The sequence below is a fragment of the Alexandromys fortis genome, unplaced genomic scaffold, assembly GCF_014885135.2.
Source record: "Alexandromys fortis isolate MF-2015 unplaced genomic scaffold, M_Fortis_MF-2015_v1.1 scaffold_23, whole genome shotgun sequence".
Lineage (NCBI taxonomy): Eukaryota > Metazoa > Chordata > Mammalia > Rodentia > Cricetidae > Alexandromys > Alexandromys fortis.
Window position 1 is genome coordinate 11,083,253 of NW_026067907.1, and position 16,715 is coordinate 11,099,967.

The 16,715-nt window shown below is 45.1% G+C and overlaps 1 protein-coding gene across 1 annotated transcript in view; it reads right to left on the bottom strand.

Moving 5' to 3' along the window:
• The window catches only part of Pde10a (phosphodiesterase 10A), a 191,835-nt gene that overhangs the window by 85,524 nt on the left and 89,596 nt on the right, over window positions 1-16,715 (bottom strand). The window contains exon 2 of the mRNA XM_050135729.1: window positions 5,832-5,960. Coding sequence (XP_049991686.1) covers window positions 5,832-5,960 — 129 coding nt within the window. The remainder of the gene's footprint in view (window positions 1-5,831; window positions 5,961-16,715) is intronic.

A 16,715-nucleotide genomic window follows, 5' to 3' on the forward strand; every position in this document is an offset into this window, starting at 1 on the left:
GGGAGACTCATGGTTATTTATAACCATGTCAAAGCAGTCAGCGCATGACTTCCATTTGCCAGAAGCGAAGGAATACCTGATTTGATAGTTTCATGTTGATAATGTAATTTCAACTGCTGAGATAAAATAATTATAATGGAATAAATATCATTCTAATTTCAAGTAAAAGAAAGAGAAGTGTCCGAAATTACGTCCCATGAGAATTGTTTCAGGCATGTCTTATTTGTTTATTCATGATGAGTACATGGTTTTTGGTGCTCTACAAGCTACAGCCTTGCGAGGAGGTGTGTTCTGGCAGGGGAACTCGTGCCTCGTTAGTTTAAGATGCCGTCACTGCATACACCAGCACGGGCGCCATCTGTTAGACATTAACCAGTTTAAATGCGGCTAAATCTGAACCCCAGGCGATCGAATAGAAGGTTGGGGTGGCATGATTTTAAAATCTTTATTCTAAGTATGAAATGACTAAAAATTTCACTTGGATAATAATAACTCCCATCTCTAGACTCACATAAAAGAGAGAAATTTGATAATTACAGTTTTTATATATAAATAAAACCATGTAAAAATTTTAAATTTAAGGTAACTGACAGCAACATGCTTTAGCTATGAATTACTTAAATGTCAAAAGTAGTGGCAGCATCTGCTCTAGAAGGTGCCACACACAAAGCCACAGGCCACAAAGGACAGTGCTCTATCAACAGCCTATAAATTATTTAGGCTAATTCACCACCTTCTTAGGTACTAAATCAGCTTCCATCAGAGGTTATTATTTACATTGGAATTTGGGGTTTTATTAATATTCACCTTAAATATCATCATAGTATCAAAGATACCAAAGTGGTCACGCTGAGCGCCAATTCAGCATCCTTCTTAACACTGCCCAGACTGGTAACCGAAGATGGGACACTGTTCACAGTGGAGGTAAGGTTTGGTTCTTCTTGACCAGAACAGAACAGTGTCTGCAGTGTGGGATCAAGTCCCATCTCGGAGACTCTTGTAAGAAATGCAGAAGACTAGGCCTCCACATAGCTTCACGTATGTGCTGTGTGTGTCCAGACACAGGTGTGCAGATCCTAACTGCAATAGTAACCTCTGAGTCCCAAAGGGCGCCAGTTGATCAGTTTGTCAGACGTAGTTCACATATAGGTGAGCATGAAGGTATAATGTGTAGTCTGACTAAATATGAGATATAATTCTTTCCAAGATGCCCTTTTTTTCATATGCATGAAGAGATATTTGATGAGAGTGTTGGGAACTCCTTAGACGTTACACTCTATCTTGAGGAATTGCTCACTCTCTTCCCAGATGAGTCAAATCACTTATATAGAAAATAAATGCAAAACCCAGCTCCAAAGGTCACTTTAAAATGCATCATTGTGAACTTAGCCTCAAGGTCAACTTTAGAAAACAATTTTCAGTGCTGGGGAGACAAGAGTGAGCTCCGTGAGTGAAGCATCGCCTCTTCACGTGTGGGAGCCTAAGTGTGAGCCCAGCATACACATACGAAGCCGGGTCACCCCTTACACTTGTAATCCTGGTGCTATGAGAGGAGAGAGGCAGAGACCCTGTCTCAGAAAACAAGGTGCATGACTCCTGAGGAGCAAAATCAGAGGTTTATAGACCTCTGCATGCATGTGAAAACATGTGCAACACATAACACACATACATGTACACACTCAGCAGACATACGCACACAAGCACACACATATATGTACAGATAGACATAATCACACACACATACACACTCAGCAGACATACGCACACAAGAATACACACATACAGACAGATAGATGTATTCACACAACATACACACTCAGCAGACATACACACACAAGCATACACACATACGTACAGATAGACATAATCACACACACACACACTCAGCAGACATACGCACATGCAGACTTATTCACACATACATATACACACACTGATGCCTCTCAGCTGCACATAACAAAAATGTTATACATTTGAAATGGAAATGATAAGAAAGCAATATAATTGTACTGGAAACATTAAGAACACTGATTACATTCTAATCTGAGCAGTCAAGGGGTCAACTCCATCCTGGATCCCCTTTCTCTCTCCTTCTTCTGAAGTCCCTGACTACAAACCAACTGCATAGACAGACTAGGCTGTCAGACCTCCGAAAAGAAAACAATGAGTCCCAACTTTCTCCTATGTGTTAGTCTAGTGACCTTTTAACCTGCCCTGGAAACCTTGGCAGAGCTCAACACACCATTGTCTACAAGTTGCCTCGAGAGATTGAAAATATGTACAAGTTGGTCCTTCTAATTCAAAAATCCAGCTGTGGATTTCCAAAACAAGTGGAAAGTCCATGTAAATATTACACACACACACAGAGAGAGAAAGAGAGGGGGGGAGGGAGCTGCAATGAGACAGAGATGGGGGAGGGAGAGGGAGATGGAGAGAGACAGGGAGATGGAGGGAGACAACAACCAAACCTGAGACACGTCTGGAACCTGGTCCCACACAGTTGGCAGAAATGATAGCCAACATTTTGGTACAATTCACTCCTTTAGGCAACTTTCAAATGAGCTTGGGAAGTATTTGCCCCATACAAGTATGGCAAGTGACCACAAGCTGACAGGAACCACAGGGCCAATGACCAGTCAGCTCCCTACTTCTGCCTCTGCGCCACGCCTTCCCAAATGCCATGACAGGACTCTGCACCTTGGAACGAGAGCCTGATGAATGCTTCCTTCTACACATTGCTTTTGTTCATGGCATTTCTCCACAGCAGCAGAAAGAAACTGATGCCACACGTGTGTGTGTGTGTGTGTCTTTCTGTGGTATGTGCACAAGACTGCAGGTGCCCTTGGAGGCCAGTGACACTGAATCCCCTGGAGCTGGAGCAGGTGGCTATGAGCATCCCATGTGGGTGTTGGGAGCCAACTTTGGTTCTGCAAGAGCAATCCTTGCTATTAACCACTGAGCCCTTTTTAAAGTGTGCAGTGTTGGCTTACATAACAACACGAAAGTTTGTAGAAATTCTCATTTGTAAGAACTAAACTTAATTTCAAGTTCCGTGCTGCAAGTGTTATGTCAGTTTGACACATGCTGCTGTCATCTGGGACAAGGGACTCTCAACCGAGAACATTCCTTGAGAAGATCCGGCGGTAAGCAAGACTATAGTACATGATTCTTGACTAGAGACTGATGTGGGTGTGTCCAGCCCATGGTGCGTGGTGCCACCCCTGGCCTGGTGACCTGGGTGCTACAAGAACATTGACTGAGCAAGCCACAGGCAGCAGCCTGGGAGCAGCACTCCTCCGTGGCCTCTGCTGCTTCTCCCTCATGCTCCTGCCCCGGCTTCCCTCAGCAGCAGAGTGTATCCTCAGAGTTGCAAGCCGAAATACACTCTCTCCTCCCCAAGTTGCTTGTGGTCAAGGTGTTTCATCACAGCAACGGAAACTCTAAGACATGTTCCATAAGTATCATGTTTCTGCATTGCACTATCCCTTATTACATAGTAAATTTAAATATGCAGTGTGTGTGTGTATAAATTCATGAAGAGACAAGAAAGAGCTTGACACTTGTCTCTCAACTTGACTGTTTCCTCAGTCATTCTGCCTCCTTGGGTTTTTGAGGTAGGGTCTATCACTAATGTGGCTCTCCCTGATTTGGTCAGGCAGGTTGGCCAGTGAACCTTAGAGATCCAGTTGCCTTTACTAACACACACACTGTACACCACTGGGGTTACTAGTGGCCACCACGATGCCAGGTTCTTACGTGGGTGCTGGAGATCTGGACTTAAATCTTCATGCTTAGTGGCAGGCACTCGAGCAGGGCTGAGCTGTCCTCCCTGCCCCATTAGCCAGGCTGACGCTCAAAGCTCAGCCACCTGAGACTGCTCTCAGTCTCTGGTTCACCCTAATGGGAGATGCTGCTTAAACTTTGCTCTTAACCATCGATGACAGGGTTGTCCTGAGAGGGAAATGCTCATCTCTGATTTATTCCTACACTTCTTCCTCTCAAATCATGTGCTCACACACACACTCTTGCTTGTAGACACTGAGCATATCACTACAGTTGCTTTGAAGACTGATTCATATATCTCAGGGTGCAAGCTCTCCCTGGCAAATATTTGTTTTCATTATGATATGTTCAGAAACTTAAAGACTTACTCGGAGCACAGAAATTGCCTATATTTCTACCACATCTTTAAAACACTCTTTTTTTCTATGTTAGGCAGAAGTTAGAATGCTTATCACATTAAGAGAACCACCCCAGCACAGCTACGTTGGTGCTAACACAACAGTTTCTGGAGTAGAATTAACTGTGCCTATGAGGACAACATGCATGAAAACAGGAGTTCAAATTTTGTCAGATGGCCAAATCTAGCCATTTAGGAACACAGGAAAGTTACACTGCAATATTCAGAGAAAGCACATCCATGTTGATTCAGTTTGAGGGGAAATGTGTTTGGCCTCTCAGTCCTTTGGAGTCCACTTTTCTATCTTCACCAATAGAGCTGCTTCTATTTTCTATTGATTGAACTGCAAAGGTGACTAGTTAATTTAAAAGATAAATATATTTCTGAGAACAAGAGAGAAACACACAAAGGGAGTCCTCCCCTAAAATGATATTCTGCATAAATTTTAAATGCAATATGCCCCAAATTCCAGGAATCCAAATATTTTACGTATTTTTTTTCTGCTTTCAGTTTCATGCATCCACATAGTGAATTTTGGTCTTTCTCAGGCCTCTCCCACTGGAAACCCATCTCTAGCAAGCCTGTCTTTGTTGTGTGACCCACTGAGCCTACAAGGGGCAACTTGGATGACAGCTGGGGAGTCATTTACCAGTGCATAGGCAGCTCACCAAAGAATCTGACATGTAAAACAGTTCTCACATCTCTCTCACCTCTCCGAATTGCATCTAAAAGGGCCATCCTCATTTTACTAGTGGAGGCCCCATTCTGTTAGCATCTGAGACTAGGAAGGAAGGAAAGAAGGAAGGGCCAAAGATAAGCCAGCACGGTGCTCTCAGATTGCACTCTGTAGAGTGGAGCATCCAGAGATAGGAACACAACTTGCTTTTCTAATCAATATTAATCACTGGCATGGTCTGCACACAGACAGTGGTCCCTGGGCCAACAAAGAGCTGTACTGGGCGGGCCATGGCCCATCAAGTAGAAGGGCCCATGAGAGTTCCCACAGCCACTGGAGCACACGTGGAGCCTGTGTGGAACCTCGTCTCCTCTCTCAGTCTCTCTTCCCAGCAGGTGATGTGAGCTTTTCACTTGGACACACATCCCTGCCACTGCCATCGCTGTCATAGTCGGAAGCCAGACGCAGTGGGGCTATCAGATCCTGAACTGGAAACAAATTCATCTTTTCTCTTCTCAGTTCATAGCCTGAGACACCGCACTGCAGTGACTCCTCGCTGACTAATACAACAGACACTAAAAAATTCTCAGCGGTTGTTTGCCAAGTGCTTTTATGATTAAGGATTTTTTTCTCATATTCATTTAGCTCCTCTAACAATGTTATCTTTAAAAAAATCCAGAAATAAAATATAAACCTCTATTTCATATTGTTTTCTTCTCTTTTTAGTTTTTGCTTGTTTGTTTTTTTTTTTTTTTTAAGACAGGGTTTTTCTTTGTATCTCTGGCTGTCCTAGACTAGCTCTGTAAACCAGACTGGCCTCGAACTCACAGAGATCCGCCTGCCTCTGCCTCTGCCTCCCAAATGCTGTGATTAAACATGCTTTGTTTTTGTAAAGTATGATGTCCCATCATGAGCTAGGAAGGCTTGGTCTGAGATCTGCGGACACTTGGCGCGAGCAAGCAGGTGGTGTCTTACCTTCAACTTTGTTGTTTTTTCTCTTCAGCCACTTTTCTACAGTCTCGGCGCTCACACTTTCGGAAACAAACTCATCTAAGACCTGGGGGTGGAGAGAGAGGTAGGCCTTCACTTTCTCATCCGTCAAACCTGCAAAGGAATTGCAAAGAATAAAATTCACCCATGCGGTGACTTCAAACAGGAAACACACGGTGTACCGACCCATTGTGCTAGCAGTTAGGAAGTTCCCTTTGCTGCAGGGAGCTCGGACAGGCAGGGTGACTTCATGGGAAGACGAAAGGGCAAAGCTTTGGAAGCGCACGGGCAATAGGCAATGATGCTACACGGTGCCACGAAAGCTCCCCTGCTTATGTCCGCATGCTAAGGTGTTATTTTATGTTATGACCACAAGAAAAGAGTAAAGCTAAGGACTGTGAAGTCAGAACTTGGTATCTGAAGTGGTAGATGGTAAGTCACGCCAAGTAGCTCTTTCCCCCGCTGTCAGTTCTGGGGCCCGTGAACCAGACGGTGCCTTTCTATTGTATGTTAGGTTGCATGAAGCACTTACACTGAGGTAAGCACTACCAGCTAAACCTGGCAAGGCACCGTGGAAGGGTGCCAGTGACTGGATGAATGTGTTCATCGCTGTTCGTCTTTATTGCTGTCAACTCAAATTCCACCCTTTCCATGGAGGCACTAGAGCCGCTGGTCCAACCAACGTCACTTCAGAATGCTCTTGGCGCTTCTCCATCATTATCAATGAAGTTTCTGTCCAACGAAAACTGTTGGCTACAGATAATTTCATATATTTTCATATCAAAAATATAAAGTGGCATCTTTTTTAGATTGAAATAATCCCAAACACAAGCTGGGTGTGAAAACTGCTGTCACTATGCCTGTTCACTGAGATTTCATGAGTGGTCATCTGTAGGAATGGCTGGATGACGGCACTGACAGACAGTAACTTTGACATAAAAAAGAAGGAAATTAAGTCTAATTCTATCCCTGCAGAGAGTAGGCCGCGCATTTCCACAAAGCAGAGAATCCACACGTGTTAATTAATTCTGCTGAGCCCTCGAATCACAGCTGTGAGAATCTTACAGTGGAACAGGGTCGCTGGGAAGGCAGATGGCTTCTTTCAAAGAAATCATTCTCCTAACAGCCAACTGCAACACACACAACACACACAGCACACGAATGAGAAGGCGACCCATTGTATTCTCAGCACAGGGCAAAGAGTACACACAACACACACAGCACATGAGGGAGGGGAAGGAGACCCATCGTATTCTGCACAAAGCAAAGGGCACACAACACACACATCACATGAGAGAAGAAGGAAGACCCATTGTATTCTCTGCAGAGGGCAAAAGGACACCTCTGGAACAGAATCTGACTTAAAGCTTACTACAAGATGCTAAAGACAAAAGGCTTGTTAGAGTGAAGTGCTCACCTGACAGGGCAAGGCACATCCCTAGGTACAGAAAGAATCAGGTACTGGCGTGAAGGTGATAGGATGGGGTGTTGGAGGGAGGAAAGAGCCACTTGTTGGTTCCTGGCTGGCTGGCTAGCTTAGACCCGAAATAATCACACAGAAACTGTATTAATTAAACTACTGCTTGGCCCATTAGCTCTAGCTTCTTATTGGCTAACTCTTATATTAATTTAACCCATTTCTATTAATCTGTATATCGCCATGTGGCTGTGGCTTACCAGATAAAGTTCCCAGCGTCTGTCTCCGGTGGTTCCATGGCTTCTCTCTGACTCTGCCCTTCTTCCTCCCAGCATACAGCCTAGCTTTTCCCACCTAGTTCTGTTTTTCCCTGCCATAGGCTCAAAACAGTTCTTTATTCATTAACCAATAAAAGCAACATACAGACAGAAGGACCTCCCACACCGGTGAATGGGGACCTTGTGGGAGACAGCTGATGTGAAGATAATACTCCTTTTTCTTACACCCTTCCACCACTTTGATGGCAGATTTCATCGTCTTCATGCTAATGTCCCAGATGCCCATGACTTCTGTGTTCTTGTCACCCATACACCAGGATGCCCACACTGTGAGCCAGGAATCCCAACACGTTTCCCATCTCTGGTCTTTGCACACTCCTCTATGACCTCAAGAAAGAGCATTCTGTGAGACTAAAGTAGTCACCTTCCCAGTTTTTTCTGAAGAAATTTTACCTCTCAGGCCCCCTTCCCTGTTTCTACTACTTCCTATTTCCCAGAAAGCCAGGCTGCAGAGACTGCTGTAACTTGGGCTCCTTGTTATTTCAGCCCATTATAGCTATGTCCTGTTTGCAAATTGTATATTACATAAAGAACCTGCATCCAAAATATCCTCTTAAAAGTCAACCATAAGCAAACAGCTAGTCTTTAAAAATAGACTCAATGTAGAACAAACCCCTTAACAAAGAAGATGTGAATATCACTGATAAACACAAAAAAAGGTACTAATTGGTCATTAGTGAGCTGAAGGTAACGTGAAAACAAGACTCAGCTACATAGTCATTACGGTGGCTAAAGTCCAAAACCCCCGGAGCACTAATTGTTGGTGTGGAACAGAGCATCAGTCCTTGCTCTCTGCTGGTCTAGTTTTGAAAGATGGCTTATTAGTTTAAAAGTTGTCCTGTATAACACCATAATAATAATATCCCTCATAGTCGACATAGCCCAACTTACATGGAAACCCATGTCCACATAAAGACCTGCATGTGGACATTTTGTAAATGGCTTTCTTCCATAATCTGCTAATTCTGGAGACATGTAAGCTCCCTTCTAGGGAGTGAAGACACTGATAAGCTGTGTACATAACTAAATGTTAGTTCGTGATAAGAAGAAATGGTGAGAAGCCAGGAAAAAACCTAGATGAGCAGTAACAGGGAGATAAGCTATTGTTGGGAGCTACAGATCCCTGGCCCCTTGACTTTCTCACCTGTGCCTGCAGCTGCTCTGAGCACGAGACCCTGATGGCTGGCTGGTGGGAATGCAGCTGAAAGATCCCAAGAGCTGGAATGTGGCTAAGGATTCATATATAAGCTTTCGCTGAGCACAATAAAGTTGGCATTGGCATTCTTGTATCAGGGATGACCCATGTCCGCATCTCTCTTTGTGTGTCTCTGTCTATGTGTATTTAAGTCTCCAGCTTAGTTCCCGGCTCAAGTACTGGTCCTGTAGTGACACGGGAGTACAGGACTGTCAGTTTTTAACAGGACTATTCAGGTTTTTACAAGCTACCCTGCAGGGTCAAACATTAAACAGTTTCAGATATGCAACAAAAGAAGAAAGAAAGAAAAAGAAGGAGGAGGAAGAAGGAAGGGAGGAGGAGGAGGAGGAGGAGGAGGAGGAGGAGGAGGAGGAGGAGGAGGAGGAGGAGGAGGAGGAGGAGGAGGAAGTCATCTGGGGTAAATAGGAAAAGATCAGTAACTGAAGTGTCTCAGTCCAGAAAAATGGAGGGAAGCTGACTGGATGAAACACAGATCTCATGGGGCCAAGAAATTATTCTCTGATACTATGGTGGTGAACATTGATACTACACATTTGTCAAAACCCAGGGAACCTTATGGTGCAATGGATAACATGGGGACACATGCCATTGTTTACTGGGAGTAGATGGCGGACTATGACCGAAAGAAGGATGCTGGTCCCTGTGGTGAGTCTCATGCCATGGGCAGTCCACTTGCTCTTTATTCGCACAATGGTATGATCACTGTGTGTGTAAGGGATGGGAGATTTGTCGTTTTGAACACATCCCATTAGGTCACAAACACACCCACTAGAATAGTTACCTCTCAGTTTAGACATCAATGAGATACACATTTAGATTCAAATCAAACAGTTTTAAGTGTTTCTTCATAACAGCTTCTCGTTTGAATAAAGGAATCTATGCATGTGCTAAGGGTGAGCTGTACCTGACTGTATCCAATGGAAGATTCCTAAGAGCTATGATAATGTAACTTTGGTAAGAGCTGTGATAATGTAACTTTGGTAAGAACCATGTTAATGTTAACTTTGGTAAGAGCTGTGTTAACATAACTTTGGTAAGAGCTGTCTGTGTTAATGTAACTTTGGTAAGATCTGTGTTAACATAACTTTGATAAGAGCTGTGTTAATGTAACTTTGGTAAGAATTGTGTTAACTTTGTTAAGAACTGTGTTAATGTTAACTTTGGTAAGAGCTGTGTTAGTGTAACTTTGGTAAGAGCTGTGTTAGTGTAACTTTGGTAAGAGCTGTGTTAATGTAACTTTGGTAAGAACTGTGTTAATGTAACTTTAGTAACAGCTGTGTTAATGTAACTTTGGTAAGAGCTGTGTTAGTGTAACTTTGGTAAGAACTATGTTAACATAACTTTGGTAAGAGCTGTGATAATGTAATTTGGTAAGAACTGATAATGTAACTTTGGATTTGAAGCTCAGTGCTTACTTTCTAGGAAAAGCACTGCCTTTTCAATCCTCACTCCATCCTGTGCCTGTATGAAGAGCTGAGGGACAGACACACACACTGTAGATTTCCAGCCCGCCCTTCTGCTCCTGTCACACTTTGGGCCCAGGGCATTGTACTCCAGACCCAAACACTCCCATCACTCAGCTCTTCCCCACAACCAAGATTCTTTCATCACAAATTAGGCAACAGGTCCACAGGCTATAAGTCCCAGTCCTAGCTTTTAATCTTTTCTCTGAAATATCCTAACTGCCCCAATGTATTAACTCCCTCTGTGTTCAATCAATGTATGAACAGAATGTAACATAAACCACTGTCCCCTCCCAAAAGCATCGTTCCACATGTGAGGCAAATTCAACAATACTATTTCCCACTCTTAAACATTGTACCACAAAAGCTCAGTCCCTGAAGGTCAGCCTGGCTATGAGAGCCAAGATGCATAGTCTGTGATGAATGCACGAAGAGGTATAGATGTTCCACGTGGAGAACATTCAGACATCATTCTGCTTTGGCTCAGTCCTGATTAGTTTGGGGTCTCAGATTTGGTTTTAGTTTCTCCATGTTTAACTCCACCAATTAAGAGTAGAATTAACAGTCTGGCAATCTTCAGACAGATGTCTTATGGCACAATCCGAAGCTGCAGCACCCTTCCTAGTCAGGTAGCTCATTCTTCCACAACAGGTTTGCTTTTGGGGGACTTCTCACAGCCTGAGAACCCCGGCTGTGTAGGGACACAAGAGTTGAGTGCCTACACAAATTTATGTAAAAATTCTAAATAGTGTCAGAAGGCAGTTCCAAAGTACACACCAGAAATAATTTTCCTTAATATGAACTGCAAGATAAATGAGTAATGCAAGCAGATTAACGCAAAATTTGTCAAACACAAAAATCAGTTACATCTGTTCTGAGAATTTCAAATCCTCTTTCATTCACCTTTTCCTTCCTGGGTCTTCCTTTGCTGGCATCCACACTCCTGCTGCTTGAATGGCTTCCCTGCATAAAGGATAAACCAGCTAAATAGCATTTGCTACTAACATAAGACCACTTCTGGTGCAGCTGGCATGCACGAATATGTTCCACGGGCAGACAGTGGGATACAACCATGTGCTGACTCTGTTAGGCCTCTGAGAATTACGTGTCTGGGGCACAGCAAACACTCCACGCGAGTCACAGTCCCCAGTGTAAAATAAGGACAGAAGTGCAGAGGTGTGGCATCCTTGGATGATTATTCTCTTGGCCACAGAGACAATAACAGGGTCAGAACAAAGACAGCCTAACAGCCCGTCTCACAAAGCCCAGCTGTGGCCTGCCTCTTTGGACTCTCTTCCTTCTGCAACCACGAGTTTTTAGGATTGTTCCTGGTCAGTAACACCTCTGATGTGGAGTCATTCTCCAACCAGATTACAAACTGAAAAACCTGTGGCAAGGGCATGGGAGGGAAGGGTTAACGGGAAGTCTCTACTTCACAAGACTCGCCCTGGTCTAATCTGGGGGTGAGGAGAGGTCAGAACAAACAGCACCACTTCCCCGTGGTTCTTCCTCCTTTTTGCTCCAGTATACTGAGCCCTCGCACTCATGGCATGGTGCTATCTGCCTGACCCCTCCTCACCCTGTGTCTGCTAGCGAGGCATTCAGACCACAGACCCCTCCCCGACCATACCCTCAGTGCTGAGGCAGCATGTCCTGGGGCACACTGATGCCCTGGGGTGTCATGCGCACACTGCACCCTGCTCCGCTGTCAGGTGACATCTCCTATGTGTTGAGTGATCACTCACAAAACTGTGGGTGCAGTAACTGGCAACTAGTCTGTCTCAGTCTCCACATAGCAGGCATCTTGAAGAGTCACAGCAGGCCTGAGAAGCCCCTCTCAGAACGGCTGCTCGCAAGTAGACCAAGGTTGAGATGTACGGACAAGGCTCCAAAGGCACGCACAGATAAATAAAGGCCAAGTCGCTGGGTGACAGCAGGGCCTGTGTCACCAGCCTTCTTTCTAAAAGTGTGAAATTTGGGAAGGTATAGGCAGAGGGTATCTATATGATATAGTATGACCAAAGCCCCAGTAAAAAGCCCGAGTATTGAATCTCCAACACACTCCCCTGGCAGTCCACAACATGCATCACAAGTTAGTAATGGAGGAACGGAGAGTGCCCCAGGTGACTCCAAGAGCAAAGGCTCTTGGCAGCATGAGCCAGCTGTCCCCTGGACGTTGGTGACACACATCTCTCCTCTGCCCTCTGGCTATAATGACTCTCAGAGATTCCAAGCGCAGCTGTGAGGAAGGACTCACGTAAGTCGACTTGTCTTGAGCACAACCCTGTGCTGAGTCCCGTGACCCACACTAGTGACTCCAAGGTCAGGGGTCCTTCTAGAGGCCGCGGCACGCAGACTGTCATCCTCAGCGAAGGAATCAGTGAGTAACTCTTGTCTTGTGAGTTAGCAGAGGGCTGGGGAAGCAGCAGCACAGTACAGTGCCGGCTGGAAACTGCCCCCTTCCACGAGATGCCAGATGCACCCTAGAACCCACACCCTCAGTGAGTGCTGGATTGAGGGAGTCTTCTCCACGGCCCGCTGCTCCTACCTCAATTACGGACTGCCTCAGCCTCGATGAGTGTTTTTCTCTCCTGCATGCATTTCCTTTCTGTTCCTGTACAAAGCTCCTAGGTCCATGGGAAGTTGTCTGGCAAAGTAGTAACTTCGTACTGTGAAGACCCAGCAACATTCTAACGTTCTCCATCCACTGACATGGTACCAGCTCTGCAGAAGCGCCCTCAATGGACTTCCTGTCCTGATAAAGGGTCAAGCCTGGAGGGGCTTATGCCACAGTTCCTTCCCAATGCTTGTCACATACAGGAATGGATTAATGGGCTCTAAGCGCGTTTCTTTCGGAGTTGTTTTAGAAGGCAAAGTCTTATACAGAAATGAACACACGGCAGCCCTGAAGTTAGAGAGGAAAGGACACCAGAACCGATGCTGTCTCTGTGACGATGGAGAAAAGCAGGAAGCGAAGCTAAGACGCAGGTCCTGTAATACTAAGGTTTGTCTCTCACAAAAGCCCACCGTCAAAACGTTCTCATTCCACACAGGCACGTCCTCCCAACGGGGGCTTGGCCCAGGCTCAGTGCCGACCCTGGTATAGTGTGCTGTTGGTGTTGGGACCTCTCACCCCTCTGCACAGCTTCAACGGCCTTGCCTCCAGTGTCCATTATTTGTAATTTGCATTTATCAAAGACCCCTCCCACATGGCCCCGCCCACACCAGCACGGAGGGATGCCATCAAAGTCATTTTAGGATCTCTAACTACAAACTTTTCACTTATGATTTATGATAAAGATGAAGACAGATTTCTGATTTTTGAGAAAACTCCTAAGAGTAAGATTAAGCCCCAAATATTTTACCCACAGGAAGTCTAGAAGGGGGAGGACTTATAAATCATGCTGAGGCCTGACAATCAGGCATATACCTACTGGCTTAAGATGAATCAGAATTAAAAACACACTATCAATAAATGGATGAACGCACTGCACGGCTGATAAGGGCACACGAGCTGCTTTTTTTCTTCTCTGTCACACGAACACCTTACAGAATGGCTCTACTCTATCTTCTGCTTCCGGGTACAGGCTCTGTCACTGCCAGGGAGGCCCGACAGCAGGTGTGGCCCTCACAGTGGAGGCAGCAAAACTGAGGTCACAGGCTAAGCAGAGCAGGGTGGTTAACTCCCAAAGCCAGACCCCAGGTACCTGCTTGCTGTAGCTACGCCCCAATTTCTACAGTCTCCCCTGAACAACATCAGCTGAGGTGCAAGTGTCGAATAAGCCCGTAGGAGATTGTCTACGTCAGACCACACCCTCAGGAACACGAGCATGCTAAGGCAAACCATTCTCAAGGCTGAGGCCCTACCAGGAAATGTCTGCTTAGCAACCTTCTACAAGCAGATCACTTTGTGGTTGGTGTTCAGTTTACAGCAACATGTTCCTCGCTTCATCAAAGTCTCTTGAACGCAGTCTGAGCCTCGCAAAGGACGCCCCGACCAACTAAACACAGCGAGCCGGGGGCTATGCCAAAGGTGACTCTAGATGGGATAGTGACCAAAGATGTCAAAACTGGACAGCAAATACCAGAGACATTGGAGAGAAAGAAAACAGGCTGGGTTTAGACCTGCTGAACCTTGGTTATCGGCATAGAAACTTCTACGGTGTAGGGAACACACATCTGCAGCGCAGAAGGAATCACCACACTGGGAACAGCTGGATAGTTAAATGAGGCTCAAGCATGAGGGCCTCAGGCATCCATCTAGAGCCTGGACACGGAAGCTTTTACCTGTACCGTGAGTACTAGGGCCTCAAGAGCCCGCCAGCCTAAGGAGCACCACAACAGGCTCTGCGCTCAACTGCAGACCCTCTGACCTACACACACGCCTGCACAGGCCAGCGGGCCAGCATGCGTGCCCCGGGTGCGGTGTGTGTGTGTGTGTGTGTGTGTGTGTGTGTGCATGTGCACTAAAATGACTGGGATTGCCTAAGGACGCTTCATCCCCAAAAGTCCAGCAAAGAGAATGTAAATTCCCATGTTCGCCCGACACTGTTTTCAGAAATCCTAACAGAAAATTATATTGCATGTCATCCCACCTGAAAAAGTTTAAGTCTCTCTAGGAAAATTCAAAGCAAGTATATTTTTTCAATAGAATTAGAGATATTCTTTTGAATGTTACAGTTCCCAAGCTCCAGGGCTAAAATGCCACACATTAGTGTTCCACAACTACTTCAGAGGCAGAGTTTTCCATAGGCCCCCATTTTACAGAAGAGAGCAGTGAGGCAGAAAGGGGTCAAACATGAGGAACAGAACAGAAATGGTTATTCCTACTCTTCGGGATTAAAGAAATAAGAAGAGACTTGCTATGATGTTCTCCCCACACACACACACACACATGCACACACACACATGCGTGCACACACACACATGCACACACACATGTGCACACACACACATATATTTGTCAACAGGGTATGCTAAGTCCACATATAAACATAGACATGCACACAAACATAATGACCATGTCTTCTGAAGACAGAAAAATGAACAGGTTAAATTATTTGATACCTATATAGCCTTTCTAGACTGTTTTCTGGATCTATAAAATGATAATCATCATCTACCTCATAGGTTCCATTGAATTCAGAAATGACACATGAAAAGATAAAGAATGACTCAAAATCGCAACCACACTTAAGATATAAATGGAGACCTGTAATGTGTGTGTGTGTGTATGCGTGCGCACATATATATGTATGGACACACACAAACACACACACCTCCCACTTGGAGATTCAAGGTGTTTAAACAGAAGGACCTAGACACTGGGATTTCAGTAAATACACATCTCTGAGCTTCAATCCTTGGATGAAATCCTTCCCCTCTCCCAAGAACCCTTAAACGTAAGTCCCCAGTTCAACCTCTTCCTGCAGGCTAAGTGTTTAGAGCCTGATTGTCCAATAGATTTTTCAAGGACGCGACACCCAAGAAGAACAAACTACTCATCAGAGCCTCTAGAGCTACGGAGGAGTCCCGAGTCTGGAGAGCCGGCGTTTGCTCCTTATCTCACAAAGGACCAGGCAGTGGGGGAAGATGCTCAAGGCCTGTTTCTCAACCTTTCGTCTAAGCCCCAATGAGAACCAGGCCAGCGGGACCCTTGCACAGCCTGATGGGACACAGTGAAATGACCCAGAGGTAACCTTTATAAAACAGACACTTCAGAAGTAAATTCTCTATAAAACCTTGCACAAAGCCTATTCGGATCTCGTAATTGAAAACAATGCTTACAGCTGCTCATTCTGGCTCGTGCCCACGTGCGGCAGTTACAGCTAGTGTAGACAGGCTTTGTCCTCACCAAGTCTTGCAAAGCAGATGAGCCCCCATGCAAGCAAGAGCCACATCCTTCGCCCTTAAACACATTGAGTGATTTTAACGGGTTGCTATTTCATTAGACGTATCTACTCAACATATTCAAAATGAAAATCCCACATAGGGAAGCAATTGACGAGAAGCCCATGGGCATTTCATAGATCATTACTGTGTCCTCCATTTATAGATTAGAAATATATAACGTAAGTCAAGGTTTCCGCACAGCCGGGCAGAATTAACTACCTATCCCCAAACCCCTCAATAATTAATTACAGCTGGACGGGGCCTAGGTTTCCTGAGGGGCTCAACCCTCAGGAAAACAAAACAAAACAAAAAGATGTGTGTGTGTGTGTGTGTGTGTGTGTGTATGCATTTCTCAAAGCTCTGAAAGCTGGGTCATTCAAGTGAAATGCCTGCATATTTGCTGTGTCCTGAGGACCTCAGTACTGGCTCATAAATGGCCCTCTCATGTGATTATTTTATGAGGCCCCTAACAGAGTTTACAAGTTCTCCAACAAGATTCCAAAATTCTATTCGAGGCTGTGGAAGAAAATTTAAAAAAAAAAA